Genomic DNA, 17441 nt, shown 5'->3' on the forward strand with positions numbered 1-17441 from the left:
GAAAGAGCCACCTGCGGCTTCAGAGCCACAGGTTGCTGATCCCTGGCTTAGTGTTTCAATCAACTAAGAAGTATGCCATCCTGTCCTCCTTTGAAAGGTTGCTTGAAATAATCGATCTGATAAAAGGTTCCCTATGCTATAATTTCTGGGGACTCTGGAGGAAGCAATGACATGCGTTCAGATAAAGCCACAGGAAGAAAAAGCAATATTGCAAAGCCCCATCATGAGAAATGTCTCTGATAATTAGCTTTATCTTTCCACCTTCAAGATGCCATCTACACTCACCTTAACGGGTCTGCCATCACATGGAGCTGAAGATTCCCTGGGTATGTTATGGTGTTCTCAGTGGGCAAAGAGAGGTCCGGCATCTCTACATCTTGGCACATGGGGTATGAATCCATTTGACCAAGAGGCGAAGTATTGCCCAAAGGGTATGAGCAAGGCATTAATTCACTATGAGAGGAAAGAAAGAGTGGTCACAATGCAGTTCTAGAGACTGAAAAGTGGAATAGGGTATCCTGACATTGCTAGGTGGTATCAACTTAAAATCCAAAGCCAATGGACTAGAAAATGATGGAAAATGACCCTGAGGTTTTTTTGCTCTCTAGGTAGTTTAGGTTGATTGCCCAATATTGCAGTTCCAAAATGAAAAAGAGAACTTGCATTAAATTAATATGACAATATGCAAATATGCTTTTAAATGAACCAATTATATTTAAATTAGTCTTAGGCTTTATGTTTGGTATCAATATTGGGCAAATAGCTATTTTTATTGCTTTTTCATATTGCACATTTCAATAAATAAATATTTCTATATATTATGCCCAGGTCTCGACGTTGTGCTGGATTAAGTACCATATTTTTCGGTGTATAAGACACCCCCCCCCCAAAAGTGGGTCAAAATGTCTGTCCATCTTATACAGCAAATGTTGCCAAAGCCCTGCCCACCCACCAGCCCCCACTCTTCGGCCTCTTCCTGCCAGCAATTTGCCTCCTTGCAGCAAATAGCCTGGTCAGTTTCAGCACAACCTGATTTAGCAGAAGCAGCTGATTGGCGGTTGGATCTGCCTCCCAGAATACTGCCTGTCAGCTGTTCCAGGCTGCGGGGATCGCTACTGCCCATCGCCACAGTCGCCACCCATTGCCACTGCTGCCTATCACCGCCTCCGTGCTCCCCATTTCGGCCTCCATGTGCCCCATTTTTGGCCCATTCCAGGTGCTGCCACCAGCCCTCAAGACCTTTTTATTTTATTTTATTTCAACAGGCTGGCCTGGCCTAACTTCCTTTTAATTGTTAATTTTAATTGGTTTTTTTTAAAAAAAAAAACCACGGGTGTTTTAATCAGTATGGGCCAAATTTATTTAATGTGTTTTAAATTGTTTTTTAAATTTTATATTATATGTGTTTTATCTTTGGCTGTTCACCGCCCTGAGTCCTTCGGGAGTAGGGCGGTATATAAATCCAAAATAAACTAAACTAAAACTAAAACCTGTCCCCGCCGCCTGGAACGGGCCAAAAATGGGACACACGGAGACCAAAAATGGGGTTTGCGGAGGTGGCAATAGGCAGCAGCAGCGATGGGTTGCAATGGCGGCAATGGGCAGTGGCGATCCCCGCAGCCTGGAACAGCTGATAGGCGGTATTCCAGGAGACAGATCCAACAACCAATCAGCTTGTGCTAAATCAGGCTGTGCTGAACCTGACCAGGCTGTTTGCTGTAAGGAGGCAAATTTCTGGGAGGCTGAGGCAGATTTTTTTTTCTTGTTTTCCTCCCCAAAAACTAGGTGCGTCTTACAGTCCGGAGCATCTTATAGTCTGAAAAATACGGTAGTTCTGTTCTTAGTGAGATCTAAGGACAGATTCCTTGGTTAACAATTGCTATTTAGTGACTGTGAAATAAGGACAGCCCTGAAAATGTAACTTTATGACTGATCCTCAAAGATACGACAGCCACATGACTGCCATTCTGGTGCTTTGCAATCAGCACACACTTATGAACATTGCAGTACTCCAAGGTTACACGATCACCATTTGTAAGCTTCACAGCTGGATTCCAAAGTCAATGGAAAAGCCGGCTGTAAAAATGCAAGCGTAAGTCACATGATCTCTTATTACCAGCCAGGGGTGTTTCACTTAGCAACCACAATGTAACCTGATGTCATAAGTCTGGGTGCGGTAATATGAAGTTTCACTTAACGATAAGGTGGCTTGGCAATTGAGTTGCTGGTCCCTAGTGTGTTGCTTAAGTGAGGACTACCGGTATAACATTCAGTCAGTGTCCTGCTTGCTCCCCGCTATTCTTTCTGAGACAAACAAAACAGAAGGTACCCTTACAATGGCAACTGTGAGCTTCCATATGTTGTGCTGCTGGCTAAAGATGTCCCAATGGATGATGGAACCATCACTGGTGAGCTGTGGCAAACACAGAGAAGGCTATGTCAAACACTGGACAGAATAATCTCAACATTCTGTCGATGTTGAAATGAGCATACAACACATCTGCACTGATTTCTTTTTACCTTCTGATAATCCTTGACTTACAACCAGTTGCTTAGTAACTAGTCGATGTTACAACAGAATCCCCCCTCAAAAACAACTGATGATCCAGTTTTGAATGGGTCTCTCAATGGTCTCTCATATGCCTCTCAATAGTCACATGACCAAATTTTGGATGGTTGGCAATTAGGCCGCATTTACAGCCATTTGCAGTGCCTGCGGCCACGTGACTTTGAGTTATGACATTTTTCTGAAAACCACCATTTATTTCCAGTTTCTGGCAAAAACTGCCTCACAGCGAACGATGAACGATGCTTAACAAAGACCATGGTATTTGTTTAATGACTGCCATGCTCGCTTAGCGATTGCCACAAAAAAGGTTGTAAAGTCAAGTCTGGTCACATGGTGACCCGTTTTACAATAGTCACAACTTCGGGCCAAAAATTGTGGACTCAATTACAATTGTAAGTCAAGGATCACCTGTACTGATCGCATCACTATTTTTTTTTTTTTTAAATCCTACCATTATACTTAATTTACTGCATTTTTACTTTGTTCTTCCTTCAAGTGGCCTTCAAGGGCAGTATAGATCAGGGTTTCTCAACTCAGCATTCTGGATGGGAAATTTGGGACTCGAAGTCCACACATTTAAGGTTGCTGAGGTAGAGAAGCCTGGCCTAGATGGGGTCTTCTCTCTTCACCAGCCTTTTGAGAAAGGTTTGGTGGGGAGAAAGAGTCCGAGTTCACATACCACTCTAAGTGAGGAGTAACCAGAATAGTGGGTTTTACCCAGTGGTGAAATCCAAATTTTTTTACTACTGGTTCTGTGGGCGCATCTTGGTGGGCGTGGCTTGGTGGGTGTGGTGTGGCTTGGTGGGCATGGCAGGGGAAGGATACTGCAAAATCCTCATTCCCTCCCCATTCTGGAGCCAGCCAGAGGTGGTATTTGCTGGTTCTCCAAACTACTCAAAATTTCCACTACTGGTTCTCCAGAACCTGTCAGAACCTGCTGGATTTCACCCCTGGTTTTATCTAATATAATTTTTATCACACAATAGGCACCATTTTGTAACTTGCATGATGCCATGAGATGCAAAACTAGCACAGGAGAGAGTGGTTAATCTTTCCTCATAACTTATTTCCTTTGAAGCTTCTCTCCTTCCACCTAAATCAAGCAGAATTCCCAATCAATGCATTGGTGTCCTTTCTAAGTACAGTACTTTGGTCTGAAATAGAGATAGGGATCTTTTTACAAAGCAAGGAGAGAGAGACACACATTTTAAAAAATAATAATTCTGCCTTTACTATTTTTAAATAACTCAAGGCAGTGAACATAACTTTCCTCTTTCCTCCTCCTATTTTCCCTTCAACAACTCTGTGAGGTGGACTGCATTGAAAGAGAGGGACTGCTCCAAAGTCACCCAGCTGGCTTTCATGCCTAAAACGGGACTCAAATTCACTGTCTCCTGGTTCTAACCTGGTGCTTAAGGATTAGACCAGAGGTCTTCAAACTTGGCAGCTTTAAGACTTGTGGACTTCAACTCCCAGAATTCTCCAGCCAGCAGTTGAAGTCCACAAGTCTTAAAGCTGCCAAGTTTGAAGACCTCGGCACTAGACTAAACTGGCTCTATTTCAATATCAAAGGTCACTGAAGCCTATAAAAAATGATGCAGAATTGGAGATTCATGTCTTTGCACAAAAGGGAGGGGAGTTGCATTGTCAAAATAATTGGGGTGGGGAGGGAGAAATGAGGCATCTGCTCTCATTCACATTACAGCCAACATCTACTTTCACCCTCTGAATCACTGCTTTTAACACGAAGAGGTCAGAGAATCCAGTGAATATTAGCACAGAGAGTAAGAAAGATGATCTTACAGAAATATGCAGGAACTGCCACCTAGACAAAAGGGGCAGAAACATCTTTAAGTTCAGAATGAGATATAATTATAGCCAGGGCCGGATTTAGATGAAAAGAGGCCCTAGGCTATTCCACTTATGAGGCCCTTTCACCAGTGGTGGGATTCAATTTTTTTAACAACAGGTTCTGTGGGCGTGGCTTAGTTGGGGGTGTGGCTTGGCAATCATGTGACTGGGTGGGCGTGGCTAGCTCATCATGTGACCAGGTGGGTGTGGCTATGTGCATAAACTTTTTTCAGAGGGCTGAAAAAAGTCATTTCTGACTGGGCCTCGCACTTTTGACCGGTCCTCACACTTATGACCATCCTCACATTTATGCCCGTGCAGCTTTCTTAACAACCATGTCACTCATTTCACAACTGCTTCTCTTCACCATGGTGACAAGATAGGGGAAAAACGTAAAATGTGAGGACAGTCGTAAGTTCGAGGCCTGGTCAAAAGTGCGAGGACCAGTCAAAAATAACTTTTTCAGCCCTCTGAGTAGTCCATATGCACAAAAGGACTACCCAGAGGGCAGAAAAGAGTCATTTCTGACTGGGCCTCGCACTTTTGACCGGTCCTCACACTTATGACCATTCTCACATTTATGCCCATGCAGCTTTCTTAACAACCATGTCACTCATTTCACAACTGCTTCTCTTCACCATGGTGACAAGATAGGGGAAAAACGTAAAATGTGAGGACAGTCGTAAGTTCGAGGCCTGGTCAAAAGTGCGAGGACCAGTCAGAAATAACTTTTTCAGCCCTCTGAGTAGTCCATATGCATAAAAGGATACAGCAATAGAGAGGGATGAAGGAAGGGAAGGGAAATTAGAGTAGGAGGGAGGGTAAGAGAGGGAGGAAGAGAGGAGGAGAAGGAGAAAGGAAGAGGAAGTAGGGAGGAGAAGAAGAGGGGGAGGAAGAGAAAGTAAGAAGGAAAGAAAAGAGACAGGTGGTAGGTTTGAGGAGAAAGATTGCTGTACAATAAAAAAGATGAAAGGGAAGAAAGCCAACCCCAAGCAAATATAAAGATATTAAATTATTGAATTGTTAAACTTTAAAGAATAAAAGAGAACAAATATGAATAAATAACAATAATTAGAAACACACATACAAACATACAATGTATTTTCTTTGAACAGAGTATTTGGCCGGTTCACAAATTTAAACAGTGTTTAGTCATTTCAATTAAATTTACAATTTCTGTATTTCCTTTTTGCCATATTTATTCATCTATTTTTGTAAAAAACCAATATTACCCTTCATCCTCATCTCTAATCTTAATCAAATTCAATTTTTCCCTTCTATTCTATATTATACCCCTTCCCATTGTCATCTATTTTTATATCCATCCTCACATTGGTTAATTATGTAATATTAGTTGTTTAATATAAATTCAACATTTTAATATAAATCAATTAGTTATATAACTACCTTTTTTGTATATTAATCAATATGAACATGAATATTCCAATTATTTCCATGCAATCCAATTTCTTACAAATCCATTAATTATATTTACCAATAATAATAAACCAAATAATTTCCCCCATATATTCCTCCAAACCACAACTTAACCATTTCTGCTTTCAGAAATATACAATTAATAGTATCTCAATTATTACAATTCCCTAGTAGTTAAATAGAGCTTTTTTTCTTTTGTGTTTTAAAATTCTGAACTCTCCTCTTTTTCCCTAAATTGTTTGCACCTACCTTTTTTGGTGAGGAAAAAGAAAAGAATTCTGCCTGCCTAATTTTCCAACCTTGCAGCAAGAGCAAAGCAGTTTCAGTTTCGTTTCTTTGCAAGGAAGCAGAAGAGCCCTGAGCAAAACAGCCGAGATAAATCAGCTGAGAGCCGGGAGGCCAATTAGTCTCTGCTGAAGCTCCGGGGGCCAATAAAATTACAAAAAAAACACCGAACCCTTTGCTAAATTGCTGGCTCGCCCGCCCCTCGCCCACCACTATTTATTGGCAATAAATAGTGGTGCGGAGGGGCGGGGCAAGCCAGCAATTTAGCAAAGGGTTCGGCTGCACCACTGGCTATAGGGCGGCCCTGCGGCAAGAATTTGAAGGTTTTTTTCCCTCTAGCCATCGGAGGCAGCTGTGTAGGCCCCTCTTGATCTTGAGGCCCTAGGCTGAAGCCTAGTTAGCCTATAGGAAAATCCGGCCCTGATTATAGCCAATTTTCAAAGTAGTTTTAGCCTTTCTGCGGAGTTGATTTCCTGATCTCATCTATCCAAAGGAGCTGACATGAGTCTTTCAAGTCTCATTGTGTTGTACTTCCTCTTCCTTCTTATATTATGGTCTGCCTGAGCTGCTTCTGAATGGGATTTAGTTGTTCTGGGTATAAAATAATGTTTCAGTCTCTTTTGCCTAAGTAATGGTTCCTGCGTATTTCTTTCAAGGTCGTCTTCGTTACTCTTTACCCATACACCGAATTAATCAGCATTTTTTGCATCTGAACAAAACCATACCAAGGATACACATCAGCACTATCAAAAAAGAAACCTAACACAGTACTTTCACATTCCAAATCTTCTTTCATAAAATCAAAGGGAAGATGATGCTGACGTCAATCCTACTTTGAAGCATTTTATAAATAGCTGCATTTCATGGTTCTTTTTTTCCTCTCCATCTCTTTGCAGAAGTTCAGAAACTGCTCTGGACATGATCCTATTGTACTGGCTCTACTTGGAAGCTAAATCTTTTTTTTTTCCTTGTGGTTTCACATCACAGTAAATGAAATTGTTCTTTTCCATTGTAAGGCAGCAGCTTTAGAGAACTTGTAGGTGGACCATTTTCCATTGGTGAGAAATCTTGCCCTCAACCTTTTTCCTGAAATTGCAGCTTCTCTTCAGAACAACAGTTCTGTTATCTTATCTTATCTTCCTCCCCCCCACCAATATAATCAGGTACATGTACACAAGGTAAACTAAGAATATAGATGGGATTGGAAAACAAACAGTAATTTATTCTCTTTCCTTCTTCTCTGATGTCAGAGAATTGTCATTCTCCAGGACCAGGAATAGCTCAAGTTTGGGCCTCTACAGCATTCTCCTTCAATATTAAAGGAGTGAAACAGAGACTTTTGAAGGTTTGGGGGATAAAGAATGGGGGCAATGTGAAGGTACTTCCTCTTGGTACTGCTTCGTAGACACACGTTCATTATTTATTTATTATTTATTTATTTATTATTATTTATTAATTTTATTTCTATACTGCCCTTCTCCCGAAGGACTCAGGGCAGTGTACAGCCTGATTAAAAGCACAAAGACAGACAAAATTTAAAAATAATTAAAATTATTAAATAATTGGCTCAATTATAAAACCCCCAAATTTAAAATCCCACAATTAAAACCAATTATATAATAGAAACACAATGGTAGGATTCTCTGCAATCAATCAGTAAGTTGATACTTACTCATGATAAGTTGAATCAGAATGGACCGCAAGATTCACATTAGAACCGCCCAGAGTGTCAACTGGTTTCTGAATGGATGTAGGGAATGAGCAGGGTCTGGAATTGAATACAGCTTGTGTGAACATCCATTTGTTAAGCCACAGGTCACTTTTGGCACTTTTGCAGATTCTGATCTAAGAGGCATATCTGATCTTAAAGAGTGTTTTCCCTTGCCTTGTTCAAAATGGCTCCATTAGGATAAAATAAAGGCTGATGGAGAAGGTGAAATCTAAATCTTAATCTAAACCTAAATCTAAATCAGCTAAATCTAAACCTAAATCCATCCAATTTACAATATATAGTAGTTTCCCTCTCATGAATGTGACCCTGGGTGGTGTATAATAAAACCCCACCCAGATCTATCCATTAGTTTCCATCATCTGTCTGATGATGTTATGTTGGATTCCTCTCCCCATGGTAAGAAGGGAGGGAGAGAGAAACAGCCCAAACTGGAAGTGCAGTAAGATAGTAATGGAAGAACACGATACACACAAAACAATGCTGAGACCCTAGAAAAAGTACAGAGAAAAGGGGTGAATGATAAGGGGTCTGGAGGCTAAATTGTATGATGAATGGTTGAGACAACTGGGTATATCTAGTCTGGTGAAGAGAAGGACTAGGGGCAACATGATAGCAGTCTTCCAGTATTTGAGGGGCTGCCACATAGAGGAGAGGGTCGACCTATTCTCAAAAGCAGGATAAGAAATAATGGGTGGAAGATCATTAAAGAGAGATCCAACTTAGAACTAAGGAGAAATTTCCTGACAGCAAGAACAATTAATCAGAACAGCTTGCCTCCAGAAATTGTGGGTGCTCCATCACTGGAGGTTTTCAAGAAGAGATTGGACAACCATTTATCCAGAATAGCATAGGATCTCCTTTTTGAGCAGGGGCTTAGACTATAAGACCTCCAAGGTCCCTTCCAACCTTGTTATTTTATGTTCTATGTTCTAAGGACAAAAGGGACATAGCTGAAAGAAAGTGCCATCTGACCAAAGTACTTTTCAGACCTTCCCCTTCATTTCAGTAGAGCTACATTAAGATAGGTCTGAATTTACTGACTACTCCTGGAAAGGTTAATTAGGAAAAGATGGTCAACATATTTGTACCCAATCCCAGGAAACGTTAAAAGAAGAGGAAAAAAGTTGGAGAATTCACACACTCACGTGTCTACAGTTATTGTTAACCTGGCTGGGACATAACTGCTGGTGTTTTTTCGTGTCTCTGCTGCGGGAAGAAACATAACCACATTTTAGCTTCTCAACGCACAAATTGGTTCATATTGTTCATACACAAAGAAATTTCAAGGAAGTTTTGTAACAAGAGGAAGCCCTAAAGCAGAAGTTGCTTTCCCTCTATAACAGCAGTTCCCAGCCTGATGTCTTCCTGATGATATCAATTACGGAAAGGTAGAGTCCCAAAAAGGGATGAGTCAATTGTTTGGGGTTTGATGTTCAGTGTATTCAACGATTCTTAGAAATTCTCAGACAAGGATGCTGGAAATGATCCAGGCAGAAACTCAACTTATGATCTGCTGTCCAAATATTAGATGGAGCTTATCCTGTGACTTGCTTGGCCTTATCTTTAGAATCTCCAAGCAGTTTCTGAGTCATTAAAAAAAAAAATATTGGTTCATCAATAGAAATGAGCCTCTTCATATTTTCTGACTGACATACAGCAAAAGCTCTGCAGACACACCTTTTGTTCAATTATGTGGCATGTCACTTGAACTATGACAAAACTCACGGATTTGCTGAAAGTTAGCTCTGTCTTAAATGCAGTATGGAACTGAGGAGAGCAATCAGATATGGATAAGTAAATCAACCCTGGTCGTGTCTATGCCATTTTATATGTGTTTATACTAAGTCCCACTTTCACGTTATTTTGTGATTTATAAGAACATTTTCTACTACATTTTGATAATTTTATTCAGCTAATAGTAGCATTACACAATGAGCATATTAAGCTGCCAAGTTCCAATTATAGTAGATCAGTCACCAAAATTGCATTTGACTTCCCAAACATTTCTAGTTATTTTGATTGTGGGACAAATAAAATATTGCCCTTGCATAAATAATAAGATTTATATAAAAAATAAATATACATATACATACACTAGATTATATCCTGTCCTTCAGAATCTGTACAGAACCCATTTTTTCCCTCCCTGACTTTAATTTTGCTCCTCTGTTTTTCAAACTTAACTTAATCTTTCCTACATCCATCTGAACAAATATAAAGTCAAGGGGAAAAAAAGAAACACATAAAAAGAAAGTTAACCAGCAACGGCCCTCTTGCTATAGGACCATGTACACAGTATTTACAGTCTCTAAAACAGAGGCACTTCTTTATAGTGGCAAAACAGTTTTGGAATAACTTCTTAGAGGAGTATTGTTTTGTTCCCTTTTCAGCTTTTTTCTTGGGAATTCTGAATATAAATTAAATTTCCTTATCTAATTGAAAAAAAATATTATGCCTTGCCATTTTACTTTGTTGTTTTTTTAGTTTGTACACTTTAATCATGTTACATTTCTCACTATGCTGTATATTGGCAGAAAATTTCTTTTTGGGTGTAAGTAAGCCCAAATATATATATATATATTTTAAATGAACCAATAATTTAAATAAGGGAATTCTTCCGGATTTCGTTTTTGAAAGCCACGCCTTATCAGGCCATATTTTTTCCATCAAGCCTCCTTCTTCTAACTTGATTTTCAATCAGATATATTCCAGGAAACGTTAAATTCTGCCCCTGACTATCGGGAACAAGAGAGGAAGAGCTCACTTGGGGAAGGAACACTCTTGTAAAATATTGAGCCTCCTTCTGTCTGTATCTTCTCCCCTGTCCTTCTCCCCACCACTCACTGTTGTAGTCCCTCCTGAAAGCCTCGTGTTTGGGCCTGTTAGGATAAAGCACATGGAGCTGTGGGAGATCCAGAACACAGTCAGCCAATGAACGAATTGACAATTGCTTTGCAGTGAATGGCTGGATGTTCTCCACCTGAGTGGTACCTGAGACAAAGGAAGAGAAAACAGCCCATAAAGAAATGAAAATGTCAGCCCATCACACACACAAAATGTATACCTATGATCCAGAGCAGCCACCCACACCTTCTAGATGCTTTGGATTTGCTTGAATTAGGCTTCTCCGTATATCAGGCCTTTGGGTGGGACTTCTACAAGTTCTAATTATAATTGATTATTTAAATTTATAAGACTACCCAATTCTGGGTAACATGCAAATTGGAGTAAGCTTGTATCAGTTCCTCCCTTTTAGATCTCAACAACAGCATTGCTTAATTGATTTGGGATTGAGATGACTAACAAGGTGTCATTAGCATACTCATGGTACCACACACCACATCAATGACTATGACACCCAGTGGTTTCATGTAGATTTTAAACAGGAGGGCTGAGATCAGGGAACTTGGGCTCAAATTCTCTTTCACATTTACTCCAATCTGGAACAGGCTGTAGAGAAAGGAGAACCACTGCAACACAACGTATCCCACTTTGAATCCCTACTATTAATCTAGGATATCATGATTGACAGTATCCAAAGGAAATTGGGGAAAATCAGGACAGTTGCAACATCTCCAATCTGGCTTTGCCACAAATCATCAACATGTATATTTAGTGATGTCTCCATTCTATACCTGGCCAGATGATCCATTTCCTCCAGGAAATAGATAATCTGGTTACCTTCTCAGTCACCTTCCCTAGAAAAGGGAGATTGCCCAAAAATTGCCCAGATCCAGTTTTATAACTTATTGAGGAGGAAACACACCTAACTCCTTCAAGCTAGGCAGAACCATCCATTCACATAAGGTTGCATTTACCATGTCCTCCCAAACAAGGAAGCCTTCACTAGTGTTAAGGATATTGCTGTTGTGTTACCAACCAGCAGAGTGTAGAGCACAGAGAAACGTTGCTGAGAGCAATGAATAAGAGATGTGCAAACTGGTTTATCAAAAGTTTACTTTATAGTGAAAAAACAATCTCATAGTCTTTAAATCAATCCAAGTCTTTGCCAGTTAAATCAGTCCAGTGATACAAAAACCTTACCACACAAACAGTAGTTGGTTAGAATAACAAGTTCACTCTGGTTCACAAACCACGATGGTAGCAGATCCATCCAACGATAATAGCACAATGGTAGCAACTCCACACACTATGGTAGCGTATCATCAACTGAATACTTTACAGTACCTTTCTTAAATACATTTACAACTAGTGATTATCTAATTACAGCATGACTCAGCATTACAATGAATCAGCAGGAAAACTTTAAAGTCACACAATACATATTCATGTTAAAGTCACAGAACACATATATTGCCTGGACAACTTGTTAGGCTCAGACCATATCCTAACAACTAGTTAGGGACAACAAGGGTCTAAAAGACAGATGTCCATGTTAACAGTTTCAATGACCCTGTATTTACAAGAGCAAAGACTTTCCAGGTAACAGGACAAGAATCAGGTTCTGAATGATCTGGGATAGGTCCGTGAATGTCATGATGGCCATGAACTCCTAAGTTGCTCTTGTGACTTTCTGCCACTTGAGGACACATTGAACTCTCCAAGAACTCAAATATTCTACCACTAATCCAGCAATAGAATTGAGCAACTCAGGTAAGGATGGCTAGTTCAGCAGCAACAGATGCAACTGCTCTCTGGAGACCCACTTCGGCCTCATATTCAATTACCTTCAGGACAGTGCCCTTGAAAGCTGTTAAGGTAACAGTGCCTTCTGAATAACATTTGCTATCTCAATCCCCATTCTGGGGTCATGGCTGTCATATTTGATACCCAGGTGAGCACAACTCTGAAGAGGAGCATTCCCTTTTGGGTCAACCCAACTTAGTCTCAGCCACTAAGATCATGCATTGTTTATTACTGAGTGACCGGACATTTAGCATCAAACAGAGGCCAAGGTCATCAAAGATTTGTTAACCTGGAAGGCAGAATGTCTTTACTCCACCTTCCCCATGAGTGGCCTGCTCCTGGATTCCCATCATATATTCCCTTGCCCATTATGACCTGGATGTTACCATGAATGCTTTGTCCATCATCTGCCTTCCCTTTCCCAGGTCCCATCAGATGTAACCAACTACTCAGCTTTAGTCATCAGTCAGTAGTTTCCTTATGCTGTTTTTGTCTCTTGTACTCAATAGCTACAGTACATTTCTGACTGTTGTAGGCTTCACAGCTTATCTCATTACACCCCACACATACATTTCTTCTTCTCATTGCTAGTCTCCAATCCCAAGGGAGTTAGAAGCTGCCACACTATTATCTTATGTATCCAATCTCCATTGCAGGGCAAGAACTAAGGTCCAACAGTCCAGCAGGCAGACTGACTGATAATTCAATAGATGAACCTGGTAGTTGTCTGAACAGGCAACGCTTTGGCTGCAAATGCAAGAGGTCAATGCCCAGGCAGCTGCAAAAACTTGAGTAGGTCAAATACTTGCACAAACATCTGACTGTATTCCTGTTTCTCACCCCAAAGCTATATGTTCTTTCTTATGGGAGAACCAGCCAACCTTCCAATACCAACCTTCCTGCTGCAGCAATTCCAGCCCACACGATCTTCAAAGTGGTGGACCAGTGATTGGATCTTCTCTGCTGCCACGCAACGATGTGCATGTGAATCATGGGAAACTGTCCAACTTTCCCATCCTGGCATTATTTTTTTTAGCACCCTTTCAAAAGCCAGACAGTCCGTGTGTTAAGGGAAAGATTTGCTTTTGCAAATCTCCACAGCAAGGAAACAGCAGTTAGATATTGATAATAACTTAGTTGGGCAAGGCAAATTTCCAAATACAGCAGTCCAAAGTCAAGTCAAATTTACAACAGCAAATCAAGGGAGAGAAGAGGTTGTGGTTAGTCAACAAGCAACTAGATTCCAAGAATCATGATACACAAGCCAGATGCTGGAGTTGCTACTAGCAAGACCGCATTGTTCCTGTAAGACTTTAAACCTTCTCTCTGCTGAGAATGCACAACTGTGGCCAAACTTTACCGGCGAGTTCTGCTTGATGGCAAATTGCAAGTCGTGTATTTCATTTTTTTTTTTATTTGCTTTTTATTATAACATATAGTCATACAATCGGTACATTTTCGGTTCATTGGTGCAATTATATACATTTATACATCTACATACATTTTTACTTGTCTTTTCGTTTAGTATTGTTTCTTAAAGCTAGATTTAATTTCAAAGCACTTCAAGATAGTAGTATTCAACTCTCCAAGGCTAAATATAATACAATTCACATAGATTCTATTGATTAGTTGATATTTAACCTCTATTTCCTTCTTTATTTCTTTTACCCATCCATTCGTACCACATGTCCCACACGCTATAAAATTCCGAATCTTCTCTGTCATTAATTTCTAAGGTCAATTTGTTCATTTCGGCGCACTCCAATATTTTTCCAATAACATGTTCTTGAGGTGGTATTTGTTTTTCTTTCCAATACTGGGCAAAGGAAATTCTAGCGGCTGTCAGAATATGTATAATTAAATACTTTTTCTTTTTTGCATATTCAGTTTTCAAAATTCCCAGGAGAAAGGCTTTTGGGTCAAAATCAAAATTTTCTTTTATTATTTCTCTAATCCATATCCATATCATCCTCCAGAATTTTTGTGCCTGATTGCATGTCCACCAGCAATGGTAGAAAGTACCCTGCTGATGGTCACATTTCCAACATTTAGGGCTCGAATTGGGGTAGATCTTCGCTATCCTGGCTGGGGCCATATGCCATCTATAAAACAGCTTGTATTGGTTTTCCTTGTAAGCTGTCGCCTTTGTCATTTTAAGATTATTATTCCATATTGAATCCCATTCGTTCAAATTTATATTCTGTCCTATGTTTTTGGCCCATGCTAACATCGGTTCTTTAACTATTTCCTCTGCCATATCGTACTCCAATAAGTAATTATACAATTTAGCTAGAATTTTGTCGTCCGTACCCATCCATATCCTGTCCAATCCATTTATGCTCGTTTCAATGCCAAATTCCTCCTTATCTTTTTTATATCTAGATTTAATTTGGTTATATGGCCACCAGTCTATAGAAATACCTTTTTCCATCAATTCTTCTCTTGTTTTAAGGTTCCCTCCCCCATCTAATAGTTCATTGTATCTAACCGTTTTACCTATTTCTAAAACATTTGGATATATTATAGCCTCCATGGTGGAGAGCCATCTCGGAATTTCCCTATAGTGCTTCTGTCTCATCTCTCCCCATGTTTGTATCAATATCTCCCTTATTTTATGTCTATGGAAATAAGTTTTTATCTTCTTCCCAGTATCCCAGAGGTATGCATGCCAACCCTTCTGGAGATCATACCCTTCTAAAGTTAACAATCTTTTATTTCTCAGGGTTGCCCATTCTTTCAGCCATACTAGGTTTGCAGCTTTTTGATATAACTCCCATTTAGGTAATCCAAAGCCCCCTCTTTCCTTCTTGTCCTGTAAATTCCTAATTGCAATCCTTGGTTTCTTTCCCTCCCAAATAAATTTCCTGATAATACTGTTGAGCTCCAAAAAAATTTTTTTATCTAATTTAACAGGGACTGTTCGGAATAAATACAATAACTTAGGTAAAGTGCTCATTTTTATTGTCGCGATTCTGCCTAATAATGATATCTGTAGTCTTCCCCACTTTTCCAGATCCTGTTTAATATTTCTAATCAATGGTAAATAATTATCCTCTCTGAGGGCCGAGCACTTTGATGAGATCCAGACCCCCAGGTATTTTACCTTCTTGGCAGTTTTGATCTCCATTAATTCTTCCAGTTCTCTTTTCCTTACCTCCGTCATATTTTTTGTTAACAATTTAGTTTTGGATTTATTTAATTTAAGGCCTGCTACCTCCCCATACTTGCCCAATTCTTCCAGAATTTTAGTGCCTGATTCTAATGGTTCTTCCATGATTAACACCACATCATCTGCAAATGCCTGTGTCTTATATATCTCTTTTCTGATTGTCAAACCCTTTATTTCATTATTGTTCCTAATCTTTCTCAAGAATACTTCTAATGCTAGAATAAATAGGAGTGGGGATAGAGGGCACCCTTGTCGTACCCCTTTTCTAATTTGAAAAGCCTTAGTTAGTTCTCCATTCAGTAATATGTTGGCCTTTTGTTTTTGATAGATTGTGGATATCGTATTGACAAAATTTGATCCGAATTCCATTTGGATAATTTGTTGTTTCATAAATTGCCAATTAAGATTGTCGAATGCCTTTTGGGCGTCGACAAAGACCAATGCCATTTCTTTATTCGGGTGTTCCTCATAGTATTCCAATATGTCTATTATCATCCTTGTATTATTCCTGATTTGCCTCCCAGGAAGGAATCCATTTTGATCACTGTGTATTAATTTATTCAAAATTATTTTTAACCTTCCTGCTAAAATACCCATGTAGATTTTGTAGTCCGTATTCAGGAGGGAGATCGGTCTATAATTTTTAATTAATTTTGGGTCTTCTCCTTCTTTTGGGAGAAGAGTAATATACGCCTCTCTCCATGATTCTGGAATTTTGGATTCTGTTAGGGCCTCATTATAAATTTCTAACAACTTTGGTAACAAAATTTCCTCCAAATCCGAATTTTTGTAGAATTCCCCTGGAAGTCCATCTGGACCTGGGGATTTGTTCTTTTTAAGTTTTGATATTACCGTCCTTAATTCTGTCATCGTTATTTCTTTATTAAGTATTTCTTTATCCTCTTCCCCGATTTTTGGAAGACTTTCTTTTGACAAGTATTGGACCACCTTTTCATTAGGGATTTGTTCTTCCATATACAGAGCCGCATAATACTCTCGGGCAATCTCCAATTTATCTTCCTGTTTATTGTTAAGGTGGCCTTCCGGGTTCTCCAATTGATGGATTATGCCTTTCTCTTTTTCTTTTTTCAGCCTATATGACAGCCACCTGCCCGGTTTGTTTGCATTTTCAAAATAATATTGTTTGGTTCGTTTCATTTTGTATGCCAATTCCTCTTGATCCATAACATTTAATTTGTGCCGTACAACCATCCAATTTTCTTTAGCAGCCTTATTATCTGGTTTATATTGTAGTTCCCTCTCGGCTTTCCCTAATTCATCTATCAGTGCCTTCTGCCTCTCTCTTCTTTCCTTATTCCTGTGTGCACTGTACGATATTGCTAGTCCTCTTATATACGCTTTCATTGTATCCCATATGATACCTCGGGATGTTACTTCCTTTTCATTTACTTCAAAAAATAGATTTAATTCTTTTTTTACTTTCTCAACATTTTGCTTGTCCTTTAGAAATTGATTATTTAATCTCCATCTTGTATTACTTCTCTTATGCATACATTCCCATTTAACCTCTAATGGATTATGATCTGCCCAAATATTGGGCATGATTTCTATTGACTTGATATCTAACCCTATATCTCTGCTAATCCACATCATGTCAATCCTAGACCAAGATTTCTTAGGATTAGAATAATATGTATACTGCCTCTGATATGGGTGCAGAACCCGCCAAATATCCACTAGATTAAGTTCTTCTACCATATCAAAAAATGGTTTTGGTAAATTTTTTCTCT

The 17441-nt window shown here is 39.4% G+C and overlaps 1 protein-coding gene across 3 annotated transcripts in view; it reads right to left on the reverse strand.

Moving 5' to 3' along the window:
• STAT6 (signal transducer and activator of transcription 6) overlaps positions 1-17441 on the reverse strand; it is a 101088-nt gene that overhangs the window by 5015 nt on the left and 78632 nt on the right. For all 3 annotated transcript variants that reach the window (XM_087886678.1, XM_087886681.1, XM_087886680.1), the window contains exons 16-20: positions 10719-10865; positions 9020-9080; positions 7815-7910; positions 2336-2413; positions 286-453 (exon numbers count right to left, since the gene is read on the reverse strand). In XM_087886678.1, coding sequence (XP_087742804.1) covers positions 286-453; positions 2336-2413; positions 7815-7910; positions 9020-9080; positions 10719-10865 — 550 coding nt within the window. The remainder of the gene's footprint in view (positions 1-285; positions 454-2335; positions 2414-7814; positions 7911-9019; positions 9081-10718; positions 10866-17441) is intronic.

The sequence above is a fragment of the Pantherophis guttatus genome, chromosome 2, assembly GCF_059756535.1.
Source record: "Pantherophis guttatus breed Tessera chromosome 2, ASM5975653v1, whole genome shotgun sequence".
Taxonomy (NCBI): domain Eukaryota; kingdom Metazoa; phylum Chordata; class Lepidosauria; order Squamata; family Colubridae; genus Pantherophis; species Pantherophis guttatus.